Source organism: Pezoporus occidentalis, unplaced genomic scaffold (assembly GCF_034315485.1).
Source record: "Pezoporus occidentalis ecotype Australia unplaced genomic scaffold, CSIRO_AGI_Poc_V1 ctg135, whole genome shotgun sequence".
NCBI lineage: Eukaryota > Metazoa > Chordata > Aves > Psittaciformes > Psittacidae > Pezoporus > Pezoporus occidentalis.
In genome coordinates this window covers 803617-822041 of record NW_026913157.1, presented here as the reverse complement: position 1 = coordinate 822041, position 18425 = coordinate 803617, and the positions used below count along the sequence as shown (strand labels likewise).

General features: G+C 36.5%; 1 protein-coding gene across 8 annotated transcripts in view; it reads right to left on the bottom strand.

Moving 5' to 3' along the window:
* The window catches only part of CHD9 (chromodomain helicase DNA binding protein 9), a 92515-nt gene that overhangs the window by 13476 nt on the left and 60614 nt on the right, over nt 1–18425 (bottom strand). For all 8 annotated transcript variants that reach the window (XM_062609113.1, XM_062609118.1, XM_062609119.1 and 5 more), the window contains 19 exons: nt 17733–17909; nt 16980–17123; nt 16220–16475; nt 15109–15319; nt 12250–12445; nt 11318–11485; nt 10586–10765; nt 8916–9026; nt 7992–8188; nt 7039–7238; nt 6416–6575; nt 5416–5505; nt 4501–4604; nt 4266–4383; nt 3512–3569; nt 3149–3191; nt 2768–2987; nt 2428–2630; nt 1270–2178 (listed from right to left, as the gene is read on the bottom strand). In XM_062609113.1, coding sequence (XP_062465097.1) covers nt 1270–2178; nt 2428–2630; nt 2768–2987; nt 3149–3191; nt 3512–3569; nt 4266–4383; nt 4501–4604; nt 5416–5505; nt 6416–6575; nt 7039–7238; nt 7992–8188; nt 8916–9026; nt 10586–10765; nt 11318–11485; nt 12250–12445; nt 15109–15319; nt 16220–16475; nt 16980–17123; nt 17733–17909 — 3745 coding nt within the window. The remainder of the gene's footprint in view (nt 1–1269; nt 2179–2427; nt 2631–2767; nt 2988–3148; nt 3192–3511; nt 3570–4265; nt 4384–4500; nt 4605–5415; nt 5506–6415; nt 6576–7038; nt 7239–7991; nt 8189–8915; nt 9027–10585; nt 10766–11317; nt 11486–12249; nt 12446–15108; nt 15320–16219; nt 16476–16979; nt 17124–17732; nt 17910–18425) is intronic.

The window sequence follows — 18425 nt, the reverse complement described above, 5'->3', positions numbered from 1 at the left end:
AGAGAGTTTTCCAGCATTTGCCAATCTATTGTCAACACCAACTTACAGCAAAATAGCCAAAAGAAGAAGGGCTGACTGATTTGTAAGACACTGCACTCTGAGGATGGCACAATTACTTGCCTGAACAGACTGAGCCGGCAGAAAGTAAGCCTAATATTTGGACTTGTATCACATGTTATAGTACCCACCATCTAGATCTAAATATTTATGTTGAATAAGCACCCTTTTTCTCTCACTGTTTTAATGTTTGCATATGACTGTTTCCTCTGAAAAGGTCCTTACACTGCTACAAGCAGTGGCATCTTAATTATTTTGTTTCAGTGGCATTTTACTTGCCCAGTAATCATTTTCCAAGTAATTAACCCTATAGTTTCCATTTGTCATTTCCACAAACTAGAGGATCCATCTGATTAACAGAATGTTTTTTTCCCTGAGATAGGGGGAGGTGGAGGGGGGAAGATTATTCACTTCTGTGTAATGTCACTGCCTAAACTTTCCTCCTTCTCCTTTTTCTATTCCCATTTTTCATCACAGTAGAGAGATCTTTCCACATTCTAAGTTTCAAGGGGCAAGAGTAGAGGAGACTTCATAGACTTCATAGAATAAAAATAAGGTTTACTAAAAATTTTAAATCACTTCACTGATGACAGGTTTTTGCTTCTACTTTGAAGCTTTCAAGAGCAGTTTCTGGGTTTTTTGGTCCTGTGCTCTACAGTCACCTCAGTCTTTTCTAGCCAGGTACACAGTGTTTGAAAACACTCAGTGCAAGTAAACTGCTTGGCCACTTCCAGTTTACAAGAAAAAGCAGCTCGTGTTACTCCATAGCCTGGCCAGCAGGAAACCTGCAGATAACATGAAAGCACAATGAGTAAGCTCCAAAGACAGGTGAGCAAAAGCAAAAAAGCAAGGAGGGAAAATCAAAAGAATCTCTGCATTTAAGAAGAAAAATAAATGGGAGTAAGGAATACACACAGAATATATATTTCCAGAAAACACAGCTGCTCAACTGCCCTCCTAGATGTGAACCACACGCATGGTGAGCTTGCTTAGAGAATCAGTCAACAGATCTCAAGTATCTCATCCAAGGCGCTGATATGAAGCAAAGAAAATGCTGTATCCCTCAAATTCTTCCAATTCACTTAAAGAATCAAGAAAATATGTTTATTTGTTTCCTTCTATGGGATTCAATATCTTTTTTTTAGACATTTTTCTACTAAGAATAAACTTGTTCAGTTTATACTGCAGAAGTAAGACTACATACACACATACCATGTTTTTGTGCCTCCTCTTCATCACTATCACTCTCTTCAGACGATGATGATGACGACGATGACGATGATGAGGACGATGATGATGAAGATGAAGATGCTGAAGAACAAGATGAAGATGATGAAGAGCTAGAGCCTGATCGGGAGTGTGAACAAGATGATGAAGATGAAGAGGATGAAGAAGATGACCTGGAAGAACAGGATGATCTATCTGAGTCAGAGTCTGAGTCAGAGCTAGATTCAGATCCCCTTTTGCTGACTCTCTGTTTTTTAGAGGCAGGGTTTGGAGCTAGAGGCTCTGTCCTTGCTGCCACCATGCGCCTGTCTGTTTCAGTCTTTACACTAGGTTTGTGGTCTGTATTTTGTATTGCTGTGCCGTTCCTTGGACTCAAAGGTTCACATTTCATTATTGTTTGTGTCTCCTCTGTAGACATAGATTCCTCTTCAGAAAACTGAGGATCCTCTTTCGGATTGTCATTTTTAGCTCTTGTGTCCTCAAAAGCATTCACTTTAGCATCTGACAATCTTGACTGAGGTGTAAGAGGAGAAGCAGATAATGCCATCTGGTACTGTTGGAGAAGTGGAGTAGAAGTCCTTGAGAGTGTCACTTTATTTTGATTATAGTTCCTCTGGGCAGACATAAATGAGAGTTCAGGATCACGGAGAATATGATAATCTGTCCTGCTAACTCCATGTTTAGCAGCTCCAATAAGTAAATCCCTATCATGAGTCCCGCATTCCCACCAGACAGGTAAGTCTGGGTTTGGCTGGCATAGTTTTAGCCGTTCAAACAACTGTGGGTGTCTAAGGGCCTGTTCCCGCACTTTCCTCAGGAGTTCAATGCGATACAAAGTCCGAGAAGCACGCTCCTCTGTAATTGGTTGGATAAAGACGTTTGGGTCCACGAGTTCTGTATTAAAACAAAGGAAAGAAGACAATTTGGAAAAAGCCTGCACTACAAATCAGTTCTAGGAGGAGATGGCTTTAATTGGTTAATACATGTCTCCCCATTATAAGCTTTCAATTTTACACTTAACGTGTTTCCTTATTTCCTTCCTCCCCTTTTTTATATTGGAACACATGAAAGAAAAGCCTTCTGAAAATAAGCCCTGGCAAGAGAAGTTACAGATAAAACTAGAAGTAAAATATATAAACCCACCTTCTTTTGAGGGGAGACGACAGACCCTACGGCACATTGACATAAATGCATACAAATACTTCTCTAAGCTCTCATCTGTTTTCTTATGTAGTCTAGCCATTGCTCTAAATTTGGTCCAATCAAATCGCCCCCTTTCTGGATCAAACACGACTCCAAATGTGGAAACAACTCTGTAGAAGTCAGCTTCTTCTCTTCTTGTCCATCTTGGTCAGCAAGAAAAAAAAATAATTGAAAGTTGCGTCATTTTCTTCACTATTTCACACAACTAACAACTGTTATTTGTTTGCTATTTTTAATTTAAGTATGTATTAAAAAAAGTGTATTTGCATGCTGCACATACCTTTGCTGTCTTTCAATCTTAGCAGCCATCTTTGGATTTAAAGCAGCTTCCTCATATGGAGGCTGCATCATACTAGGTTGCACTGAGAATGCTGACTGGATCTGCTGGGCCTGCCTATTTTTACTTGTTCGCTGATAAGCTGTTATAAGGCGGCGAAGACGTGTTGTTAAGGCAGACTGAGTGGGCCAATAGATTTTGTCTCCTTCCATCATTTGCCCATCTATATTAAAACAAAGTCACAGCAAAAATAAACAAGTTAAACACTGCTGGTTCCTATGGCTCTACACTAAGCAGTCTGAATACATTTTAGATTAAAGTCAGCAAAATTGAACAATTCAAGATTGACTGAATTAGCTCAGATTTGAAGTTTTATGTCTTTACCTCCATCTGCTATTACTAGATCACCTGGGGATGAAACATCATCCTGTAGGAAAACAGAAGTAAAGCAAAACTTAAAATGTAGCCCTCTCCAGAGGTTTAGGTTAAACTTGCATCTTATAGTCAATTTACAAATATGACAAAGAACAAGAGTAACAGACACTTTGGACAAATGGCCAACAATGCAAAGAGAATTACACAGCAATTCCCTCCCATGTCTTGCACCCACACAGCTGAAGAAACACTTGGAATAAGTTCTACAAATTTAGCTAAATATAGAAAAATGTAGTAATTTTCTCAATGGAAAGGTGGAAGAATTACATTCAAAGAGTGTTAAAAGGAGCTGTTAATAGGTGCCTACTATACCTCTATGTCATCTTTAAACATTGCTGGTGCTGGTTTATATTCTGGATCTTCTACATCCCTGTTAGAATTTCAACACAAAAAAACATCTTAGTAATATTTCAGAAGTCCTCAAACTCTCTTCAACTAAGCAAAACTCATTTAAATTTAGCTAGATGGACTGTACTTCATTTTCCATTTGATATTAGGAGAATACTTCATGGCAGCTTTGGCTTGAACCTTGCCCCCTGCCCCCCCCCCCCCCCCCCCTTTCCCCAGTTCACTGTCTCATTCAAAGATATTCTTTATGACCACAGCTGCTAACCTCACTGATGAACCAGTGAAGAAATGCAGTTTTCTCATTCAGTAATTATTAGTGATATTCAAATTGATCGACTGGGGTCACTGGTTAGCTATACATGCCAAGCTTACTGACCTGAAGTCAAGTTAAAAAGGTCTGTAGTGCTCCATGCCTGGGAAGGCTTTTGCACTTCAGTGTCTAAGTAATACTTCTGATACAGCAACACAAGGTAGAGTCTTTGTTAACAATTAGTTGCTCCATTTTGTCTTTTAACTGTGAAATCCCAAACTTCAGTGGTTCTGTTACACTGTTCCTAACTCTCTTCCACTCTCTGCAAGTAAAATCAAACTAGAATTCTTCACAATGACATCAAACTAGTATAAAACCACTTCAGGAGAGAGTAATGTTCACCACAGAAATTCAGTCTTGTTTATTTCAAGGTCCTGAAACATTAATGCGCAATTTAAGTGCTCATACCCATCCATATAATCATTTGCTCTTTGTTCGGCAGCAACAGCTTTCTCATCTGGCTTGCCAACCCTTTCCAAGAAGCACAGTGCTGGGTCTGCTCTGATAGTGTTGTATTTTTCATAACCTATTAAAAAAAAAAGGTGGCATAAGTTCAACTTCCATAGTAAGTTGTAAAAAACTGAGCGTCGGGTGTTTGTATTGAGCAGTGGCAAGCACACACGTAGTCATCCATGTTACTTACCATGTTTAAAAACGCCAATTAGAAGTGATTTATCTGCATCTGCATCCCACCACTCAGCAGGAACCTCAGAGTGATCTGGCTCAGGGACCCAAACATCAATTTCACTAAGGAGAATCACCAACAGCACAACATCATCAATAATATTCAGAGGAAGAAATGAAGTTTTATATTCATTTTGTACATTTCTACTTTATGTGGGATTTTTACACTTCTCCAAGCATACATATACAGTAAGACCCTAAAAATAGCACTACAAAGCATCCAGACAGCTTTATATTTTGTATTTGACAGAGACCAGTAACAGGGAAAAAATACGAAAGCAGAACCAGCATAAAATACTCTTCCTCTCTCAGTAAACTCTGGCAACTCCTGCAGTTTGTGCTTGCAAAACTTTGCAAATCAGGGATTATCTGTGTTTGTGTTTAACAGCACAAGATGGGATTGTTCTTCCACAAATGTCTGTAACACTTTTATAAATCAAATTAAAACTTTCTATCCTCCAGAAGCTCCTGCAGCAGAGAGGTAAAGAATTTCCAAATGGCAATACTTCCAATTAAAAAAAATTAAATAAAAATTAATGGAACATGCAGCACTTAACCAAAAGCATATATAAAGAGACGGAAAACCCCGATAATTAGAATGTAAAGTAAAAAATTCTGTTTTCTCACTCACTTATACAGTCTATTTGACTTAAATAATTTTACTTTATATAACTAAAGTCATAAATATGAATCAGGACTTCCCCATGTTGAATCAATACAAAGCAAACAGAGTAAACAAAAACATTTTTCTCACAGCCTAAGGATACAAATATTTGGGTTTAACATTTCCTATTTAGGTCCAGAAAGATTTCAAAGTTTTCATTTGATAGTTCACATTTGAAATAAGTAAGCAAAAAACTTCTCTATAGTTCACCTGGCATCAATTCCATTAAACACCTTTTGGAATTCATTACCAATGACTTCTTGTTTTAAGTAATACAGCATTCTTACACGAAGTAAGACCCTAAATGAAGAAAAAAGAAATACAAATATTAGCACTCTAAAAGCTTTCAATAGCTGCGCAGGTGGTTGCATTCTGTTATGATATCATAAAGCTTTCAAGTGATTTTCCTAAAACTTACTTTCTCCAGTTGTAAGAGGACATAATCCTCAACTCAGGTCACCCAACACCCTTTATTGCAATCCCTTTTACAGATTGCCTCATTGTGAATTCTAGGCAAAGGCCAGAGCCAGCACAACACTCCTCACTTGCTTCTTAAAATACTGCCAAGAACAAACTGCTATTTCCCTTTTCCTACTTAAAAGATATCTTCAGAAAGAATTGAGCAGCCTGACAGCATCTTTCAGGTCACCTTTTCATTCATTCTCAATTATAATTTGATGCATGACCCTGATGGCTTCGCCATGCTCTATTCCAATTCTTGACTAGTCATATGAAATTTTTAGGCAGAGTATGAGACGTTTTGCTGCAGAAAAATGATTTCTCTAAAACAAGCTCATGGCTATGAATGGGCTTTCAACAAGCTAGTAGCTCAGATTCCCAGAAGCCTAGAAAACATGCTAGGTAAAACAGCACATAAGACTGAGGGGGCAATGACTTTACTGCTTTCTGTTTCTTTGCTAAGTGTTCCCAAAAAACTTTAAGTGCTTTGGCTGCTGCAAGACTCCCCAAACATCCTTGCATCTCTTTCTCTATATGGGCACACACATGCAGAATTATTTTAAGTATTCTGAAATATTCAATTAACCTCCTAATATACTGCAACCTATTTATTCTAATCAGGCTAACACTATTAAACTTGTTTCTTTATAGTTCTGCAAGTATTCTGAAGTCTAAGAAAATAAGCAATTAGAATAAAAGAAGAATCTTTACATAGACATTGAAAGACATCCATGCTTCAGCTACTGCTTACTTGTTGCAATGGTGTTTTATGTGCTTTTTGTATCCTTCATCTTGCAACAGATGCTCTGGATTGTATTTTCGAAGCCATTCTGCTTTGTGTATATCAAAAGTGCTAGCCTGGGTCTTCACTTTTTTTCCTTTTCTTCCTCTAGGCACAGGGGCTGATAAGCCTGTATAATTTAAAATACAATACAGCAACAGGTAGGTATAGATCCTATGATACTTATATTTCCTATATCCTATGCCAGTATTGGGACCTGCAGTGCAGAAAATATACTAGTGTCACAGCGTCTGGATTTGAGGGTTTTTCCTCTGCTGTTTCTTAGAGCATCTCTGGAGTACATTTCATCAGCTAAGGACAAAGCAGGAGAGGGGGTATGAAAGCAGAGTGTGATCTCACCTACTCTGAAACAGAGCAGGTTCTTATCAACTGAAACAGAAATAAAGCTTACACAGAGCACACCAGTCCATTTGGGTAAGCTATCAAACAGATATCCTATCAGTTGAATTGCATAGCTGGAATATACTTCCTTTATTCAAATTAGGACACACAGAATTCTTAGCTAATTTTATCTCAGTGCCACAGACATACTATATGAAGGTACTTCACTGCAGAAACACAGAAAACCTTACCAAGGTGATTCTGCAACTCTCGTGTCTGCCCGTCCTCTGTTGGTGTAATAAGATCCCATATAAAACTTTTTATTTTCTCATCTCCTCTGTAGTGAACGAGACAATAGGCTAATAGAGCTCGGCAGATTATCTCCACATCCTGTTCATTCAGCTGTCTCTTGAAGCGGCCATGTGACAAAATTTCTCTCCATCGACCCCACCTAGTCCAAAGTGAAACACAGATCAGCACTTCAAACTCAAAAACGCTTGGACAGCCTATGTATTTCTATTACAAAAGGGAGTCTCTCTGTAAAATATATGGCTTTCCACTTTTTTTCCTTCACCTTAAGCTATTGAGTGGAAACATGAAAATAACATTTGTGACAAAACTCCGACATATTTAAACAAACAGTTTCAACAAAACCTGCCTGTTAACAAGAATATGGATTACTGTAAAAAAAAATATGGCTTCTAAGACCCCAAACTGATGGGAACTCATACTGATAAGCAAACACAAGGTAGGTAAGAGAAGACCTAAGATTTTATTTCCAACACAGCATGCCCAATTTAAGCATGTTTAAAATAACTGGTTGGGATTTCAGTTCCTATCTGCATCTCATGGGAGGGCAAGATGTTCTACAATTATGAACATTAAGTCACCTCCCAAGCTTTTATTTCAGATGTTTACAGTTCTGAGCCTCCTTCAGCATTTACTGTAATGATTTTTAGAGAGACTACTGTAGTGCCCATGTTAAATATCATTATCTCCTTTGCAGAAGTTTCCACCTCTCTTTAACACTTCTTCAATTGCAAATTGTCAGAAAGATTTATACAGGATGCATGATAAATTCACATAAATTTATATTCTAGATAATTGTCACTATAGCTAAAAGTTACTCCAAAATAACAGTCAGGACATAAAAAAATAGTACTTTTTAAGAACTTCCTAGAATGAAGAAGGATGTATACAATACCCGTAGACCAGCAAGTTTTTTTCCACCCGAAAGCACTCTGTTCTTCCATATCCATTGGAACGGTCACAGGGCCTGCGGAGTTTTGGTTTTTCATCACCCTCACTCTCCACCTCAGACAACTCTGCCAGCTCATCCTTCGTAGCACTGAAGGGCCGTGTTTGTTTCCTAATTCTTGGGGTATCAATAACCAGGCTGTTCTGCAAAATTTCCAACAAATCTTATCAGAAGAAAAACTTACCAATTGTTTCTAAGCAGATGGCTTCAATTCAATTTCAATCTAATGTCAATAAATACTGATATTATTGTCAATATTCGACAATTGAAAAATTGGCATTAATGTCAGTAAGTATTTTGTAAAGAAATCACATTAAACACCCATAAAGCAAGTAAAACGTTTTGTGGTATTTAAGGCAACAAAAATCAAGTTTCATACCATGATGCCAGTACATTAGTTATAAGCAATACTGAATACCTCATCTGAGCTTAGTATTTACACAGACCATGCTGCAGTCTCTGTAAATAAAAAGGGGCAAAACCTTTTTAGAGCCAACTACATGGGAATGTCTTAAAGTATAGCACACAATGTCCAGTATTGTAAAACTGACAGAATTATTAGTCAGCTATTTTGCAGATTCCAGCACAGAATTTACAGACAGAAACGGCAACCAGAACATTTACACACTTTCAAACCATTTCCAGTCCTTCATCAACAACCAAAGACCCCCAAACTCTTTCAGGACAGGAAGTAGCTAGGAAATACTAAAGCTCTCAGCAGGTTGATTACCCATGCACCAGCTAACCAGCACAAGAAGTCTGATTTGTTGAAACAGTAAACAAAAAGCACCAGAAATTCTATACCTACTATTTCAGAATTCAACAGCAAGCACATACTTGAAAAAACGTGTTAAAAAGAGAAGTACTTACTCTACCACTGATGGCATCTATATCTATTTCTGCTTTTTTGGCCCATTTCTGCCAGAAGTTGGGATCATCTAGTGAAATGTCAGTCCTGTTTCCAGAGGCAACAAAACTAGCCTGTAAGAAATAAAAATAAATCTTACGAACATCATACACCAAAAGTTTGTCAAGTTTGAATATTTTGGTGCTGTGAAGACTGTATAACCTTATTTCATCAAGTCTCTCAAGCAGCTGTTAAGAGTTCAGACCCTACTTACAGTGCCAAGAACTCCCCCTCCCCCTTATATTATGCATCTGATTTAAAAAATTATCAGAAAAATCTAATGAACTCTTATGCAAAATCAGGAGAGAACATTAAGCAGCAAGATTCTTCTAAGTCTGAATCTAAATTACTTCAATGGAAGAAAACAGAATGTTTTGAAGAGGCTTATCAGCATTTGGGGATTTCATCTCATGCAAAAGTACTCGCTTGAGGGAAATTTCAAAGGAGTGTTTAACCCACCAACAATCACAGCCTGAGAGCACAGAACAAGCGTAATTTCAGAAGGCATTTTAAAACCCTTAATTCACTGCTTTTGGAAAAGAAGTAGAAACATGTAAAAATTCCTAAGTCTTCTGATAACAAAGACAGTGATGATGATCATCTTTAGAAGGCTGTTTCTTATTTAAGCCACAACAGGCAAGAGACAAGAGAATCTAAGTTATAAATACTATTTTAAATGTGATAAATATACATTGCATTCTTACAAGGTTTTTTTTTGCTTTGCCTTTGACAGGAGGTAGAACTGTCACAACTGCATTCATGAAGTACCTCCATTACAAGCTAAGTTATATTTTTTTTTATTTTATTTTTTTAATTTTCATTTACCTGAATTTGTTTTTGTTCCGATTCATATTTATAATTACTTTGGGAATTAAGGAGTCCAAACTTACCTTTTGTTCTGTTCATCCAATTTTCCAGCATAGGTTTTTTGAATGCTATGATATTACTGTTTTTCTCCTCCCCAACAAAAATTACAAAGTGTCAGTCCAATTTTATTCTAGACTATTGCTCCTAAGACCTTACACTCTCAGCCCTCCCCATGCACACACACGTATATATATATATATATAATATATACGTATACACACACTCTCTCTACCCTTTACTATTTCAGAAGCTTTTATATTTTGCTTTTCAAACTCCTACCACAAAGTTCAAGATTCAAACTATATCCAATGCGTAGGCATTTCTAAAATAAGCCTGACAATTTTTCATCTTATTATTGTCTTACATACATTTTCCCCTACTTAATGTACTTGAATAAAAACAGATCTATAAACAAAGCTGTTTTAATAGTCTTGGTTAATGCAGTCCATTTTATCTAACACAAATCCTAGCCTTTTCAAAAAGCAGCACATCGCTATTACTCATCTTTGCTCAAGTGTGCTCTTTGCATCTGGCATTTACATGATCTGTATGTGCATCACTGACTTTGCTATGTGCATGTTAGTATAAACAGATAGTTGTAAGAACGCAAAAAAATGTGTTTTCAACACACACACACACACACACACACACATATATATATTAAATACAAGTAAACATGACTTTTCTTTTTCGAAAGCATAAGCCTTACAACATTGGTTACATTTACAGCTCTGTACTGTCAAAGAACAACTTGCTGCTCCCACACCTTGGCAAATGTGGAACCCCTTCCTTCTGATTCAATCGTGATAGTTTTAGTACGACGCTGCAGAATTTGGTCAATGTCTTCCTCACAAAATTTAGAGCCTTCATCTTCTTCATCCATAATGGCACCATATGCACCTCTTCGAAGCAAGTCTTCAATTTCTTTTTTAGAGAGTTGTTGGATCTGAGCAAATAAAATACGTTTTAGACAGTTAGGAAAAAAATTCCCCCCAGTCTTTTCTATTCCCCTTTTCACTGCTTCTGCAACTGAACTCTGCCTTACAATTTATAAACTTAAAATCTGGATCATTAAAAGCTAAGAGAACAGTCTGGTTGGCAGCTGAAATAACTTCTGTGGTTACAGTTCACATTTTTACAAATATGTGTCTTTTTTGTTTTGGCTGTTCCAACACAAATTTAAGAAAATTACCTATTAGTACTAGATGCAAATCTCATCTTAAAGTAACATAGTATGTTAATATGAGAAGATACAAGGAAACAAAGCAAAACTTTTCTCCTTGTTTTTACTTTGACATTATCTACATTGGACCTTAAGAAGCAAGAAATAGCAAGATTTATCAGAGTAAGTGACTACATATAAAATTATGTCAATTACACTGTTAGTCTGCATAACCCAAATGCAAATGACAGAGAAATGGTAGCTTTTGTAATTTAAAATAGTTCCCACATGATTACCAAAGCAAAAAGAAAGTTATTTCAAGAAACATCTACATACACCACCAACACTGTTTTCTCTTCCACTCATACTCTGTAAGACAGCTTTATCCAGTCCCAGTTTCAGACTCGCTCTGTCAAACATCTCTCTTTCATAGGAGTTCCGGGTTATCAGTCTGTAGACCTTCACTGCTTTGTTCTGACCAATCCTGTGACAACGGGCTTGAGCCTTTTGAAGGGAGAACAGAACGGCAGCAAGAATTTAGACTTATCTAGGAATAAGACACTATTAAGAAATTTTTTCTGTTGTAATGCAGATGAACATCTGATGAACAACAACATGAACTCAAAATGAAGACAACTCACATAAGTACATGAAAGCTACCAGACATTTTCTGCATTGTGAACAGTTTTCTAAAAACAGTGCGATAAGTAAATGCAGATAAATGATCTGTGCTGAATGCTACTGGATGGTATTTCTCTTGCAGTAACACTACATAAAAAGACATGCTAGTTCTTAAGTTATCTGATCTCCAAATATAAATGGTAAAGGAGTTGTGACTTGAGATTGGATTCAATTTCAGCAACCAACTCCTAGATTTGATTAATTCAAATTATGTTTCTTAAAACATATTATTCCTATATTTTAACTAAACAGCTCTATTTCCACGAACTGTGTTAGTCGGTATATGCAAAATCTAACCCCCCAGTTCAAAGAGTCAAAGTCTTAGGGGTTTTATCAACTCACTGACTTAGTTTACCTGTGTTGCGCTTTCCCAGAGTAATCAAAATGAAAGAAAACGTTAGAATACAACCAAACCAAGAAGACATCTCCCATCTAAGCAGAAAGTATTCATCAAGAAACACTAAACATGGGCCTTAAAAACCCTGAACGTTCTAAAATGATGCTTGTTCAAAATGGAGACAATATTCCAAGTGACCAATTTTTGTTTCAACTTTTTAAGCTTCACTATTACGCTCAAAGGAATTTACCTGCAGATCATTTTGAGGATTCCAATCAGAATCAAAAATTATACATGTATCTGCTGCAGTCAAATTAATGCCCAAACCACCAGCTCTGGTACACAGAAGGAAAACAAAACGGTCTGAATCTGGTTTGCTGAACCGGTCAATGGCAGCTTGTCTGAGATTGCCTCGTACTCGCCCATCAATTCGCTCATATAAGTATCTGAAAATTGCCACAGATACACACACACACAAACACACAAAGAGGGATTAGAACAGATCTCCTGCTTGCATATTTATTCCTTACAGTGAATAAAACTGTATCAACTAACTCTGATTATCAGAGGGTAACATAACCAGGAATCACGACAGAACTTGGATGTGTGTAGTACCAATACACATCAGCATGTCCAAACAGGGAGCATTTTAAGAATAGTTCTGAACTTCCTTCACTAAAGTAAGTACCTGATTAGACATACTAGGAAACACATATTGACAGGCTAGTTAACTGCATTAAAACACACCATCACCTGAAGTCCCATGTGGACACTTACAAGTTTTTCCCATGCTGCTATGATTAGATCCCCCCACCTTGAGATCACGCTAGCAGAAAAGTAAACTTTTGTATTATATACCAAGTTGTCTGCATGTGTTAGCAGTAGCCAAGTAACCAGCTGAAAGCAGTCCCTAGTGAGCTGTCACTGGACAAACTGCATATTGATTCTGTCAAGATTAAGAGAAATGGAACAAAAATGACATGACAGCACCTCTAACAGCCTTTATGAAGGCATCAATGAATCCAGAGCTTCCTAAAGTAAAACCAGTAAATTTAAAAGCCTGAAATAGAACTGTCATTTTTCTTATCTTTGATAGTTACAGAGACTCCCTTGAAACTTCTGAAATCAAGTGAAACACTTAAAAAGGGAGCAAACACTTCTGTAAATTGTATATGGAATAAGATGCTGAATGTGTATCTACTGGTCAAAAAGCCTCAAAACCATTTTCCTTCTAATCTGCTAAAAAATGGCACAGCATCCACAGGACCACAGGTGTTCTGGCAATCAGCCACCTCCTACAGTCATGAATTCTGTTAAGGATGAAGTCTAATCATGTGTGCACTCTAACATTTCTAATCAAACAGTAGCACAGAGAAAGTTTTACCTCCTATGGATTTCAGAAGATTCTACCTGCAGATATGATGCACTAGTCTAGATGTTACTATTTTACAGAATATTTTCCATACTAGACACTACTATAAAATTAGTCTATTAAAATCAAGCATACAAAACCTGTTGAGCTCACAGTTGAAATAGACTGAAACAAAAAACATAGAAGCATAGAAGTTATATACATTCTTCACAAAAGGAGATTTTACTATAATCTACTAATACATTCCAGTATCCACTGCAGGAAGGCTTGACATTTTCACTGACTTTTATTTTTTAATGTGTTAACTCTATATTACTAGGTAGTTTACTGACAAATACACACTTCAAAGCAAAATGTACATTCCAACAATTAGACCATTAAAAACCCAGAACTGTGCCTTTTAATATTTTTTTCAACTGTTGATATAGCAACAGTTGATTCTAATCAAGGTTAAGGTGAGATTTTACATGCTAAAGCTTTACATGTATTATTTAGTCACGTGTTTAAATTTAAGCTCTTAGGTTTCTATAGAGTCAACAATATAAACAAATGGTGCTATTGTATGTGACAGCAAAAGCCAAGCTAAGGAGCTGCTTTACGGCTAGCAGTTCAGTTGTGCTCCAGAATTCAAAGCAGTAATAATTTAGGAGAGTTGGGAAGCAAAATTTTATTTTTACATTAATAAGAAGCAAGCCTCCAGTTGTTTACCATTTTGTACTTAAATTCTGCTAGGAATAAGGAGCTGCATTACCCCTGTTTGGTCAAAGTTCAACAAGATGTAAATGAAAAATACATTGTATGCTTTCCAGGGTTTGGATGAGCAACCCTGAGCTTGGACTTACTTGCCTTCTGACAGGCAATGTATAAACAGTACATACATAGTAAAACATTTAATAGAAAAGGAAACAAACTGACGGTTTTGCAGATTATCTTAAGTTTTACTGCATCTTTCTATGTTTTGTGTTTGTTACAGTTATCTAAAGGAACATCTTGATTGAAGAAGTTAGCCTTTATATCAGCATGGTGTGCTGTGTTACTTGAAATCAGATGCTGTGTTGCTTTAAGTCCCTGCTCTCTGTGATATGCTAGCCTTAGTTCTTGCTCTCTAGAGCATAACCGAAGCACCCAGAGTCTATTGTATATGAGTTATGTGACAACCTGGCAAAGTAGAAATCTAGCTAGCCAACTTGGCAACAAAACTTACTTTAAAGGTGACCTGATGTAAGCCGCCTTCATTATACTACTAAAAAACACACCCACAGATTGATTAGACCCTTGCCCAGGTGAAGACCCTTCCTGTGCACAAGCGTAGTAACAGAATGATGCTACAGATATAACTGTATGCAAATCACTAACCAATCATTGTAACTGGGAGTGTACTACCTTGTAATTTTTGTGCATAAACATAACAATGAAATTGGCACTGGGTGTGCCTGATTTGTGGAAATTCCACCTAGCACCTGACTGCTTCTACTGTTACACTGGTGTTAAGGAGTTTTATTCTCCTGATGTGGAGACAAAGGCACATAGTTTACTCAACAACCTCTCTTTAGTTTTCTGAAGTTTTTAATTTGTTGGTGAAAAAGTGGGAAGCCCCTACAGCAAGTTAACAGTGATTAGTCAGAAAGAAAAATTTCCCACCTTTGGTGTGGTGTAATCACCGATCCTGCACTAATATTCAAAGATATGCCCACAGAGAACAGTATAATATAGGAGACAGAATATGCAGTATCTTACCTTTTATGTATAAGGTAATCCTCCAATATATCAAGGCAGCGTACCATTTGAGAGAAGATAAGGACTTTGTGGCCTCCTGCTTTCATTTTTGGAAGAAGTTTATCAATAAGAACCAATTTACCAGCAGACTGGATCATTGCTTGCAGATGGAAGTCTGGAGCACTTGGGCTGTATGTTTCTTTAAACTCCCCAAGGATTTTCTCTTCAGCACCTATTAAAAAATTTATTTCTCTATCTATAGGTGTATCTACACAAATACTCCATATATTTAGAAGGCTAGGTTACCTAAATCAGTGCTTATACTCTAAATATCATCCTATTAGTCACTGCTGGAGACAGAGCAAAGTTCTGGATGGATATAAAATCTAGCAAGAACACCTATTTCTATAAGTAGTACTTAAGTAGTCTTTAAGTTTTTAAGCAGAGCACCACAGAGCATGTTCTACTACAGCTAGAAAGAGGTAACCCCCACAACTACAAAAATGAAAATACTTGTTCTTATGCGTTGTATAAAAAAAAAAAAAAAGAACCACAAGTTCTTTTGTCTCTGTGATATTTTAAATGGGACCTGAATCTTAAGACAATATTTTGAATACTGTTGGACTTCATGATCTTAAAGGTCTTTTCCAATCTAGTTTATTCTATGATCTTGTGATTTTTCTGAAGTCCTACTACAACTGAAATCATAGCAGGAACTTCAAGAGCTTAAAGTATATTTTCTTGCAAGCAGGAAAACCACACAAATTGGGAAAGGCAATAAAGACAGACACAGACCATATCACTTCCAAGAAGCATTTAAAGTTAGCTCTAGGAATTTTTCATACTGCTTTCAAAGAGATGTAATATTTCCATGAGATAACTGCTTCTAAATATTCTGTGAAGTCCTACAAAACAAGTTCACATTTCAGGCTTCGAATATGCAACTGCCTCACAACTTTGCCTTATGTTTATAAAAAACATGCTTCCACCTAATCCACTCCTTGGAAAGTCTGATGAAAGCATTTAAGAACTACAATAAAAGTTCTGATATATTTTAAATGAATGTACAAAAGTAGTAAATTCAAAAATAAATAAAATAAATGAACTCCATCAGTCTTTAGCATGTATTTACCTTTGATGAGATAAGGGTGATTACAACACTTTCTGAGTTCCATCATGGTGTTAACCAGGTTGGGTACATTTGCTTGTCCTGCTCCTTTGGATAAGAAAGCAAAATTTTTCTCCAAAATCGCACGATAATATTTCTTCTGAATGTTAGTTAGTTCTACTTCAATTATAGTTTCTTCTTTAGGAGCCAGCTTTTTTTCTACATCTTCCTTTAATCGTCTGAGCATCATAGGTTTCAGGATAGCTTGTAGTTTCTGAACCTAAATGAAATACAGCAGTTTGTCAGAACATGAAAAGTAATAGCGTAGTTTAATGAAACATTTTGATCTCCATATCATTAATTTTTTTCCTAGACTTGCATAAAATAATTGCCAGGTGGCATCTTACCTTATTTTTAACCTCAAATGACTGAAAAATGTTTTCAATGTACTCAAAAAAATGTACCTTTTTAACATTTGTCTGCAAAGGCTCTCCCTGCAAAGCAGAAAACTTCAATTTTTATTATTCTCACTAGTTGCCAAATTCGCAAAACTGGCCCAAAAAAGTAAAAGTAATTCTTTAATATAAAATACCATACTTCACTGATTTCTACTGCCTGCACAGTTTAGAGGAACTGCATGACAAAAGATCTTACAGATGACACATGGCAAGTGAAAGGGAGGGTAGGAATCAAGAACCATTACTATCCAGAACAAAACTTCTGCCTTCAGGGAAGTCACTTTTACACACTGAAGCTCAAAGTGAACTTATGCACCATGCAATACCTGTTCTTCTGTTTTAAGGTCTCCAAATTCTTGCATGAATGTAGATTCAGCAGGAAACCGCAATGGTTCAAGAAAATGAAGGAGGCTAAATAGTTCTTCTACTGTGTTCTGCAGTGGGGTACCTGTTAACAGCACTTTATGCTCCTACAATAGGAAACAAAAAACTTACATGACCATACGTGCACATATTTGCAAAAACTTCTGTGTTAAGTCTGAGTGTCAAAACCTGAAAATACCAGTTCTGCATGTAACTAAGTACACACATAATACAGATAAACAGACTTATCAAGAACAACAGTATTTTCTACTAGCTTTTCTTTAAATCCTGACTTCCTACATCTGTAATGAAGAAATGACTGAACAACTGCACCTGTAATATTCATGTATGTATAATCCTCCCTACTGTGTGGAAAATATACATGCCAAGCATGTATCAGAAAGCAAACAACTACTGAGAACATTTAGCAACAAGTGTATCAAAGTAATAAAGTCAATTAAACAATGCAAAACTAGTCACTGTGGATCCTGTAGTAATGCAACAGAAGCCTCAAGATTCATGGCAGTATCTGCTTTTTTAAACATTTCACTAAGTTAAATAAAACCTTAACTACAGGACTAGACAATAATTCCTCTTTAAACTCTGCTACTTGCTTTTATTGTTAAAGAACTTGTTTAAAACTTCCACAAAACTTGTCATTTATTATCATATTGTACTTAACAGGAATCAAACCCCAAAAGTGAAATGTTACTCACAAGGTTCATTAATTTTAGTCCTTCCAAGAGTTTGCAGTTTTTGTTCTTCAGTCTGTGAGCTTCATCAATAATAACGCACCGCCACTCAACTGCATTTAACTCTGGGCACCCACCAAGAATCATTTCAAAAGTTGTGATAATGGCTTGGAATCTGTAGGTACCTCGAATGATACGTCCCTAGAGATTCATCAACACACGGAAGTTGTTACATTACTTCAAATGTATTTAAAGATTTTTGTTGTTGAAGTTTTATCAACAGATGTGGGATTTTATAAGTTGTTTTGTCATTCCATACACATGTATTTTATCTCTGTAACTCTGTAATTAATACTAATGAGTAATTATCCAAAGCCACAAATCCAATATTGTCTAACCAACCATAAACTTTTAAGCACTTTTAAATTACAGTTACAACCATCTAATAGAACTGTCTCAAAAAGGTGTACGTAAATAATATCACTTTTTTAACCCTGGGAAAATCTGAAAGACTGTATCACAGGAAAAGCCTTACATTCAATTGAAACATATGACAGTGATACATTTAGCATTCATACAGTAAGTAATATAAGTATCACCTGAGGACTAAATGAACGCTTTTTACCCAGCTTATTCGACTTGGTTGGTCTGACAATGAGAATATGTAAGGCCTTCAATACGGCAGTACACAGTACGTCACTGGAGAATGAGGATGTC